We start from the raw sequence: 11,375 nt of genomic DNA on the forward strand, positions 1-11,375 counted from the left end.
TATTAAACTAGTTATAGTATATAATAATTTAACATTAATTATTTAATAATTAAATACTTATTTATTTTGCTAATTAATAATTAATAATTTTTATTTTAAATAAATTAATTTAATATATACTTTTCTTGTTAACTGATAATTAAATAATTAAATATACATTTATTTAGTTATATTTAATCTGATAATATAATAATTAATTAATTAAATCAAACCCCAAAGCCATTTCTCCTTCACCTTTCCAAACCCTTGAAGAAGTGCGACAGAGAACGAGTAATAAGAGCCCTAATTTCTCTCTCTGCAGTTAGGCCCTTCTCCGGTCTCATCCCAAGCCATGGCCACAGCTGCCATCCCTCCTACCGCCCCTGGTGATGCGGTGGATGATGACGGCTTCGTTGAATACATCCCAGTGAAGAAGCGCCGAGCTATGGAGGCGCAGATGATCCTGCAGCGTAAAGGCCGCCTCTCATTCTCTTCGACCGCCACCAGTGTCCCCTCTTCCTCCGACGACCCCACCTCCTCACTTCCTCCGCCGGAATCTAAGCCGAGCCTTCTCGTCAAGGCTTCCCAACTCAAGCGCGATCTCCCGGAGATCAGCCCTGCCGAGCAACTCGTCCAGCAAGAGAAAGAGATGATCGAGCACCTCTCAGATAGGAAAACCCTAATGTCCGTTCGCGAGCTCGCCAAAGGTATCACCTACACGGATCCGATTCCCACCGGCTGGAAACCCCCCACCGCCATCCGCCGAATGTCTAACCGCCAAGCCGACGCCATCCGCCGCCAATGGCACATCCTCGTTGAGGGAGATGATGTCCCGCCTCCCATCAAGAACTTCAAGGATATGAGGTTTCCTGAGCCTATTTTGAAGAAGCTAAAAGAGAAGGGGATCGTTCAGCCAACCCCTATCCAAGTGCAGGGCCTGCCTCTGATTCTCTCTGGCAGGGATATGATCGGGATTGCATTCACTGGATCAGGGAAGACTCTGGTGTTTGTGCTTCCCTTGATCATGTTGGCACTCCAGGAAGAGATGACGATGCCCATTGTGCCTGGGGAAGGTCCATTTGGGCTTGTTGTGTGCCCGTCCAGGGAACTTGCAAGGCAGACTTTTGAGGTGGTGGAGCAGTTTCTTGTTCCCCTCAGGGAGGTTGGATACCCAGATATTAGGCCATTGTTATGCATCGGAGGAGTTGACATGAGGTCGCAGCTCGAGGTTGTTAAGAAAGGGGTTCATATCGTTGTTGCAACACCTGGGAGGCTTAAGGATTTGCTGGCGAAGAAGAAGATGAATCTGGACAACTGCAGGTTTTTGCATCATTCTCTCTTAATTTTTTGACAATTTGGATATTCTTGATTCATTTTAATTAAGGGAAGATTCACATACATACCATTCAATGCTTATGTATTTACATATGTAACACCTTAGCTTCAATTTTTACATACATGTCACCTTCCCTTGGCATGAAAAGGTGTATTTCACTGCTTAAAAGTTAAAACATGGGTATTTTTTACAGGATATGAAAGATTTGGGTGATATAAATGTAAAATTAATTTTTTGTTTGATATGCAAATACATGAAAATTGAGTGGTGTGTATGTACTGGTGTTAACTTGTTGAAAAATTTACATACATCCCACACAACTCTTATGTATTTACATATATAATGCCCTAAAATTTGATCTTGATATTTATAACATTTTGATGTCATAAACCTATGCACATGAAACGATGTATCTCACTATTATAAGTTAGTAATGGTGATATATATGATGTGTTGTTAAGGATTTGAGTGTTATAGATGTGAATATAAAAGTTTAGGTGTTAGATATGTAGTCATGTAAGAATTATGTATATATATTTCTTTTCATTCTTGGTTGCGAGTTTATTAGGTATTTGTACTGTGTTTCAAATTAGACAAACAGCCCCTTTGTTCTTTCTCTTGCCATAGTTAATCTTAAGAAATTGCGGTTTATCTTCCCCTCTGTTCTTGTAGCTGAAAGGGAACCATTGCTGCTTTATTGTGGGGTGTTAAATTCTTAGAAATAGTATATTCATACCATGACTGGTATTACTACGCTTCTGATTTGGAAAGATGGAAGCATTAGGTGATCGTATGTTAACATAAAACTTTTTTCTTTGGCTGGTGATTATTGCAAAAGATTTAAACCTTTATATGGGTTTTTTTTTTCTTGTTATGCCTTAGTTTGTTGCTGGGAAGTAAGGAATATGTTGCCTGCAATTTTTTTTCCTTTAAGTTGGAGAATGGATGGCTTGAAAAGAGAAGAAAATCCTTTTAAAGGTGGGAGCTTTACTACCTGTGCGCTTAAGTGGTTGGGCGATAAATTAATGACTTCCTCAATAAATTAATGAATTCCTCCATAAAAGAATGACTTCCTCCATCCTTCCCTAGTTTAGATCCCATATTACAATTTATGTGCTCTGGTAATAAAGATAGGAACTTTTTGTGAGTGGTTTGTGGTGAATATTTTTATAGGTCTGGAGATTTATGTTGTTTCTTTTATGTGCAGGTATTAATATCTTTGGGCATTTACATACAAACCACCCAATTTCTATACATTTACATTTGTAACATCTAAACTTTGCGCTTTACATTTATACCATCCTAATCTTTAACATCACATAAAAATGCCACTTTTTAACCTTTAAATTGTTAAATACACCTTTCCATGGTTATAAAAAAGTGTTTTATATGTAAAAAATTAATTTTAGTTGTTAGATATGTAAATACATACGAATTGAGTTTTATGTATGTATATCTTCCTAATTTTTTTTCAGATCATTTGGCTTATGGACTTGAATTTTGTTACCCGTGTTGTTTGATTCTACATCCTTAATGGCTTTGAGAGAGTAGCGGCTTTGAGAAACTGATAATTCAGTTTTACCACTTGAGTAATCAACATTTCTACATATAAGAGTAAGTAGAACAATGATTTGTTATTATTTTTCTTAAAAGCAAACACAATTATCATAATTGCTTCTCTTAAACTCTTGAGCAATTATGAAATAAATCTAATTTGTTATATCACTTCCTAGGACATTGTTTCAAACCGTAAAAAGATTTCTTCAATAAATAAATACGATTTTCTTTTCCTGTAACCATGAAGCTCTCAGCCTGCTGCATATAGATCTTCGCTTCAAACTCTCTATGTAAAATAAGGTTTTTACATCTAACTGCTCAAGCTCAAGTTAATGCTTAGACATAATATCATGTAAAACTCAAATTAAACTATTCTTAACTATTATAGAGAATATATATCTATCCTCTACACTTGGAATTTGATTGATTCTCTTTGACCAACAATGAGTTTGGGGCATTAAGGAAAAATGGTTGGATAAAATAATGTGACCAAATATCTTATTTTTAAGTCCATAAGGTTTTCAAGAAATGGAATTCATCTTTTGAAATATAATGATATATATGAGAATGACGCCACATGTAATCTGAGACAACATACATGATATATCAAAAACAATCATGCTCAAAACATGCTCAAAACATGGAAGTGATGAATTAAACAAGATGAGACCTCGCTGCATATGAATCAATTAATTATAATGAAATATGAATAACTTTCCATATCGTTAGATATAAAGATGTTTGAGCTGATGGGAAAGAGCTTTTGGTATTGCCCACATGGACCCACCAAAAAACAAAAAGTTTAGAAAATTAATGCATCTTCGCCTTCACTAAACCCAAGTTCTGAAAATTGTTATAAAACCTCATATACCCTGTTATATGCAAAAAGTTATCAACTATAATACAAGTCACCTATATTCAAATAACAACCCTCTAAGTTCAGTAAATAAATATAGCATAATCAATTATTCTAAAGTAAAATGCTAACCTCAATTTCAAATAAGAATAAAGCATTAACAATAACTCAACTCCAACATATTCTTATCTTCCTTCGTTTTGGCATCTATGGGTTCGATTTGAACAAGTTTGCCATGCTTAATTGGAGTGATCTCTACACAAAAGTGTGAAATTGGTACGCTCATTACCTCAACGAAGCTTGGTTCAGGCATGACAAACCAACTGAAAATATAAAGGTAGTTTACATACGTAGGACTTAAAACATTTGTATTTAAATATCCCAAAACATCAAATTTATAGATGTCGCACCCAAAATCCAATTAACAGATAAAAATGGCACTCAGTCAAGCCATCTATTTCTCCGTTACGTTACGCATTCTCCCATTTCTTATCTTCCCACTCCGGTTTTGTATCATCCGTGCAAACCATTATTTACACTGCTCCATTTTTCTCGTGCTTGAAGCACTTGCATTTGTCTTTGAATTCTCTTGGTGCTCTCGCTGAATTCTGATTCTTAGGACGCCTTACCTTCTCATCTCTTCTTCTTTTCTTCACTCAATCTCAGAAAGCCACATCCCATGTGAATTGTCGGCTTTCTCTCCATCACTCCATCACAGTCATGCTTGGGACATGGTGTTTTTTCCAGCTGGTAATTGCCCATTACATTTGGGAATCCTTTTGGTCAACCTTGGCATTAGTTATCAATGCTTTTCATATTAACTTATATTCAGCCGAGCCTTCAAATTGGTTGCTATCACTATATATATTGGGAACTTTGTATTTTAATCCTAGGTTTATTTAGTAATGTACTTTGAACCCTAGTAATTATTAATTAAATTGGAATTCATGCATATGATTGTCTTCTATTTCGATCCCTGAACGACAATCATTTATTTCAAATCTCTTTCATCTCTGGCTATGATTAAGATAATCTGGCAAGACAATTAGACTAAGATAAGTTGGTAAGTGCAAACGGATGAGCATGTCATGATGTGTGCAACCATGAACGACCAAGTAACATTAGAGTGATTCAATGAGCTCATTTAAATGGGGCTTAGCTTGAGGATATGGATGTTGTCTGGCTTTCATTTCGGGGTAGGAAAAGGGGATCTGAATGACATTGGTAGCTCCCATAGGAATGCTTCCCTGACATTTGCAAAGTTAGGATTGAATCAATGAGTCTAATTGGTTAAATGAGCCAATATAAGGAATTTGTTTTAAGTGAACTGAGGTTTAACTGGGTTAGGTTAGGTTGGGTGAACGCTTGGCTATCTAATATGGGTTTGATAGGTCCCTTAGGTGCTAAAGAGTGTTCTAGTATTGAGGATGAAACCAACTGTGTGTTTTAAAGCCTTGGTGAATTAAATGGGTGAAGTTAGCTAGAGTTTTTGGGTCTACGTCACATTGGTGGAACCATTTGGGTTGTTTAAGGGACCACTGAGGATCTACGAGATGTTCATTGAATCAAGGAATGTGGCTTGATTCAGTAAGGTAAGGTGTAAGGCCTAACTACTCAAGGGAGTTCAGGTTAATGTCATCAGAAAAACTAATTACGATGAAATCATAAGCAAAACATATCACTATAAATGACAAAATTATACGTAACTGAGAAACTAAACTCTGATGAGTTCTGAAATCAAAACATAAATTAAGTTTAAAACTTGCTTAGAACTCAAAATTATGGCTTTTTATAGCATCCATCCAAATAAAAGCTATTATTCATGTTCATAAATTTTACCAACTAAAATTGTTAATTGGAAAGATTTTGATTGGCCACAACAAAACGTTGTCTAGTAATTTTTTGTGCTTTGGGTCAAGGTTTGGTGGTCATGTTATGAGTACGACCAACACATTAAACCCTCCCCCACATATGTCAATGTTGGGAAATTGATGATATGATTGGTGATTGGTTTACAGTGTTTCCTCATAAACTTGCACCCACCCTTCTCCCTCAACAACATCTGGAATGCTTTTGATAGGCTTCATGACGGGCTTGCTAATTGAAATTACTTTAGAAAATTGGTGATTTCCCTAATTTGAGGTTTTGATGGTTTAGGGTTAGAATTTTGGAGGGTTTTGCGTTTTTGGTTTTTGTGTTGGGCGGGTTTAAGGTTTTGGATTTCAAGGGTTAGGGGTTGGGGGCTAGGGGTTCGGGATTAGTGTTCAGAGGGTGTAGTGTATGGGGTTAGGGTTTAGGGTTTGAAGTCAAGGGTTAAGAGTGTTCAAGGTTAGAGGTTTGGTGAGTTTTGGGTTTCTGGGTTAGGAGGGTTTAACATTTTGGATTTTAGGAGTTAGGATGGTTTTGGGTTTAGGCATTTTAACGACATAACTGCTTAATGGCTTATGACTTACGACTTAATGATTTATGGCTAACATCTTACGGCTTAAGGCTTACATGTTACAACTTTATGGTTTTACGGTTTACGACATTATGACTTTTAGGCATTACAACATTATGATATTACAACATTACGACTTTATGGCCTAAGGACTCAATGACATTATGGCTTAATAGCTTTACGGCTCTACGGCTGTTTAACTACTTAACGGATTTACAGGTTTATGGGCTCACTGTTTCAAGGCATAAGAAAACAATGCTCTAGGTGCTTTTTTTCATGTTAAAAAAAGAAATAGGAAAACTTTAAAATAATGCTGTGTCAACTATTTTATGATCTGAATGTATAATATAGTTAAATTTATAGATGTAGTGGTGCACCAAGATCATTATTGCAAGATAGATCCCTGCATTATAATTATTTTTAATTCCATAGAATTCAGTCCCTAAGCTTTCAGATTCCCAATGGCTTCTACATCCTTATAGGATCTGGAAGGATAAAACTTACAGCAATTGCAGCTCAAGAGAGTTGGGATTTGCCACTTCTTAATGTACCTTTGAGTTCCATAGTAGATAGTCTCCTAAAATTAGAATAAAAATTCAGCAAATAATGTCTTGTAAGTCGTCTAAGGACAGAATTAGCATAGAGAGACTTACAATACAGTCACCCAAGAATTTTCACACACAATTCCTTCCCATGGTGCACCACAAGTTTCATTAGTTTTCCCTCAGCTTGGGGGTGAGTTCTCTAGTTGTCAATCAAAGATTAGAGTGCCACAACTGCATAAAATTCCATCAGTTTTACAAGAAGATACAATGGTACCAGAAGCATTTAACTCTCTGTCTACAATTGATGTTTTGGTAAATTGTTTATGACAATCATGTTAGAAGTGCAGGATAGTTGGAATCATAAAGACAAAGCTAGAGGGTTTTTCCATATGCAAAGAAGAGGCATCCATTTCAGCTTTACTTTGCAGATAACTACATGAATTCTTATATTATATGAAATGACAAGAGGTTCAGCAAGATGGAGTCTTTGTTCAACAGAATAGGGTCTTAGTTAGCAGGAAACTAGACCAGTCGATCTGTTAAAGGGGCGGGAATTACCGCCCAAACATTTCCTCCCTCTTTTATTTTCCCACCTATCAATAATCTATTAATATGTGTGCTTGCTAAGGCAAGGGTTTATTCTTGGTTTGTTTTGAAATTTCTGCCTGTAAGCTTCTCCTCTTGCTAGGGCCATATCCGAAGACAGGTGATGCTCTGTTTATATTATGCTCTGAGGTGGTTATTACCTCTGTCAAACCATCCAACATACCCCCTACTCTCTATTTTCTAGAATTTTCGAGAAAGATATGACGGTGCAAGCAACATTGTAGTTGAATTTATTTGGCTCATTTTTTTTTATTTTAAATGAAAATCCTTTTGCATCTTGTGTGCACTCTTTCATGCTAAGAGACTTGACGTTTGTTTGCAGGGGAGAAAAAAAATGAAGTGGTTACAACGCTTAAAATGGTCCTATTTGCATACTCACCTGCAACTTTATAATTACTCGCATAAAACCTAAAACATTATATAACTTAAGAAAACACCAACTCTTGTTAACTTACGCATAATGGAATAGTTGAGATGAGTTCCATTATGGATTGTTAACTATGAAATTAAGATTGTTTTAACTATAACGGATGTAAAATCCTCAAAAAACTGAATAGTTGAGTTCATCGATACTGCAAAAAATATGTCTTAGCTGCTGATTTTCCAATTCAATTGTAACAATAATCAATGAAGTTGGATGTTCTTGCAAATGACATGTTATAATTGATAATTTAGAATTATGAAGTTAGAGACGTGTCGATTTGGGGAAGTTTTTAGGGGATAGGGTTTCAATCTAGAAACATTTTTGGTAAACTCAATCTAAATTTTTTTTTTTGAATGATGCAACGTGTTCATATGTCTCGCATTTAAGATACTTATATTTTTTTTCTCATGTTTTATAAATAAGTTCAGTGCTACTATTTTACATCTGATAGCTGCACATTTAATTGGGTGGTGCTTTCATATTTGTATGAATTTCTCTGTACGTGTATTATGAGTGCAAGGGGAAATGCTTTGTTAATATATTTATAAATAAGTGAATCTTTGATTGACATTGGCAACACTAGATCTTGGTTCTTTAATTAATAAATAATTGCAATGCATTTTCACCAGGAACTAGGGTATACCCAAAACTCTTTTTTCCTCCAAAAAATTCATTTTTAGAGTTAATTTTGGGGCCATTATTTTAGTAGAGGCACTGCATGAATTTAATGCTTGGGAATAGTCAGAGCTGAAATGTAAATGTTGATAAGTTTAATGTAAGTGCGCTTGACCACAACTAAGTTTCGTTCCCATAGACATTATTAAAATTACTTAATTTAATTATGGGGCATTTACATATATACATACCACCCAATTCCTATGCATTTACATATCTATGACCAAAACTTTGTTTTTATTTTTATAGTACCTAAATGTTTCAGATGACATAAAAATAGCACTATTTAACTTTTAAAAAGTGAAATACATCTTCTCATGCATGGATAAAGTGGTTTGTGTGTGTGTGTATAAATTGATGTTTTTGATGTTAGATGTGTAAATCCATATGAATTGGATGGTATGTATATAAATTTGCCCATAATTATGACCAACAGCATTTCCCTATTTTAATATGTGACAGAGTAGATGGGACAAAAATACTTTCACAGCTGTAATATTGAGCTTACTCAGCCTCATTAAATATAAACCTAAGAGTACAGTGAGCTTACTGATTCATTTTTTAGCTCCATCGGCTTTAACTGAGATGACTCGATCTTAAATCTTAATTCCGCCATCTACTTAAACATTTCAATTCCATTATTCTCCAAATATACTCTGTTTTTGAAACATAAAGCTTGTTCTTCTCTCAATACCAGTTAGGTTTTACAGTTAGTCATTTTTTTGCATGTAAAGATCAACTATTGATGGATAATTATGGGAAAACACCACAGGATGCCTTTTTCCATAAAAAAAAAATGAATAGTTTTATTTGTCTATAACCGCATCGTACGAAATGAATGTTTATATCCACTTAATCTTAGAGTGATATATTTTTCAAAATAGGGCTAATTGAATATTGTTGACTATGAAGAAGTTGCGAGTAATAGGAATCACACTACAACTGATAAAAACTCTTGCGGAGTTGCTTATCGAGCAATTTCAATGTGGAAATATGTCCAAAGGTAGAATGAGAAGGGATCATTGGGTTATTGTGGTCAAGGCATTGAAGAACAAACAGTTAGGCACTATTTACATGGAGAAAATTGTGATGACCTATTTTAAAAATACAAAGACTAATTTTAGGACGGTGTATCATTTTTCGAACTGTAGTGGGTGTGGTTGGGATGAATATCTCCATATTTCGATAACAATCGATGAAATTTGGGATTCTTCATGTTATCATATTGGTTATTTTTACACTTAATTGATCTTATAATAGAATCAAACCATAAAAATTTTTTTAGGATAGGTTTTGTAGGAATTCTTTCATCCAATATGAGATTTTAATAGAATCTTTGTTAATAGTATAACAAATGATATTGGAGTCATATGTTCCAACTAAGGGGTCTCCTCAAATTACAACAACAACAACAACAACAACAAATTGACATTGGCAACACTAGATCTTGGTTGTTTAATTAATAAATAATTGCAATGAATTTTCACCAGGAACTAGGGTATGCCCAAAACTCTTTTTTCCTCCAAAAAATTCATTTTTAGAGTTAATTTTGGGGCCATTATTTTAGTAGAGGCACTGCATGAATTTAATGCTTGGGAATAGTCAGAGCTGAAATGTAAATGTTGATAAGTTTAATGTAAGTGCGCTTGACCACAACTAAGTTTCGTTCCCATAGACATTATTAAAATTACTTAATTTAATTATGGGGCATTTACATATATACATACCACCCAATTCCTATGCATTTACATATCTATGACCAAAACTTTGTTTTTATTTTTATAGTACCTAAATGTTTCAGATGACATAAAAATAGTACTATTTAACTTTTAAAAAGTGAAATACATCTTCTCATGCATGGATAAAGTGGTTTGTGTGTGTGTGTATAAATTGATGTTTTTGATGTTAGATGTGTAAATCCATATGAATTGGATGGTATGTATATAAATTTGCCCATAATTATGACCAACAGCATTTCCCTATTTTAATATGTGACAGAGTAGATGGGACAAAAATACTTTCACAGCTGTAATATTGAGCTTACTCAGCCTCATTAAATATAAACCTAAGAGTACAGTGAGCTTACTGATTCATTTTTTAGCTCCATCGGCTTTAACTGAGATGACTCGATCTTAAATCTTAATTCCGCCATCTACTTAAACATTTCAATTCCATTATTCTCCAAATATACTCTGTTTTTGAAACATAAAGCTTGTTCTTCTCTCAATACCAGTTAGGTTTTACAGTTAGTCATTTTTTTGCATGTAAAGATCAACTATTGATGGATAATTATGGGAAAATACCACAGGATGCCTTTTTCCATAAAAAAATGAATAGTTTTATTTGTCTATAACCGCATCGTACGAAATGAATGTTTATATCCACTTAATCTTAGAGTGATATATTTTTCAAAATAGGGCTAATTGAATATTGTTGACTATGAAGAAGTTGCGAGTAATAGGAATCACACTACAACTGATAAAAACTCTTGCGGAGTTGCTTATCGAGCAATTTCAATGTGGAAATATGTCCAAAGGTAGAATGAGAAGGGATCATTGGGTTATTGTGGTCAAGGCATTGAAGAACAAACAGTTAGGCACTATTTACATGGAGAAAATTGTGATGACCTATTTTAAAAATACAAAGACTAATTTTAGGACGGTGTATCATTTTTCGAACTGTAGTGGGTGTGGTTGGGATGAATATCTCCATATTTCGATAACAATCGATGAAATTTGGGATTCTTCATGTTATCATATTGGTTATTTTTACACTTAATTGATCTTATAATAGAATCAAACCATAAAAATTTTTTTAGGATAGGTTTTGTAGGAATTCTTTCATCCAATATGAGATTTTAATAGAATCTTTGTTAATAGTATAACAAATGATATTGGAGTCATATGTTCCAACTAAGGGGTCTCCTCAAATTACAACAACAACAACAACAACAACAA

The 11,375-nt window shown here is 34.5% G+C and overlaps 1 protein-coding gene across 1 annotated transcript in view; it reads left to right on the forward strand.

The window, feature by feature from the left end:
- The first annotated feature begins 224 nt into the window (after positions 1–224).
- The window catches only part of LOC110033757 (DEAD-box ATP-dependent RNA helicase 35-like), a 19,760-nt gene continuing 8,609 nt past the window's right edge, over positions 225–11,375 (forward strand). Inside the window, exon 1 of the mRNA XM_020737836.1 lies at positions 225–1,299. Within this exon, the coding sequence (XP_020593495.1) occupies positions 332–1,299 (968 nt within the window). The 5' untranslated portion in view covers positions 225–331. The remainder of the gene's footprint in view (positions 1,300–11,375) is intronic.

This window comes from Phalaenopsis equestris, unplaced genomic scaffold, assembly GCF_001263595.1.
Source record: "Phalaenopsis equestris unplaced genomic scaffold, ASM126359v1 Scaffold001279, whole genome shotgun sequence".
NCBI lineage: Eukaryota > Viridiplantae > Streptophyta > Magnoliopsida > Asparagales > Orchidaceae > Phalaenopsis > Phalaenopsis equestris.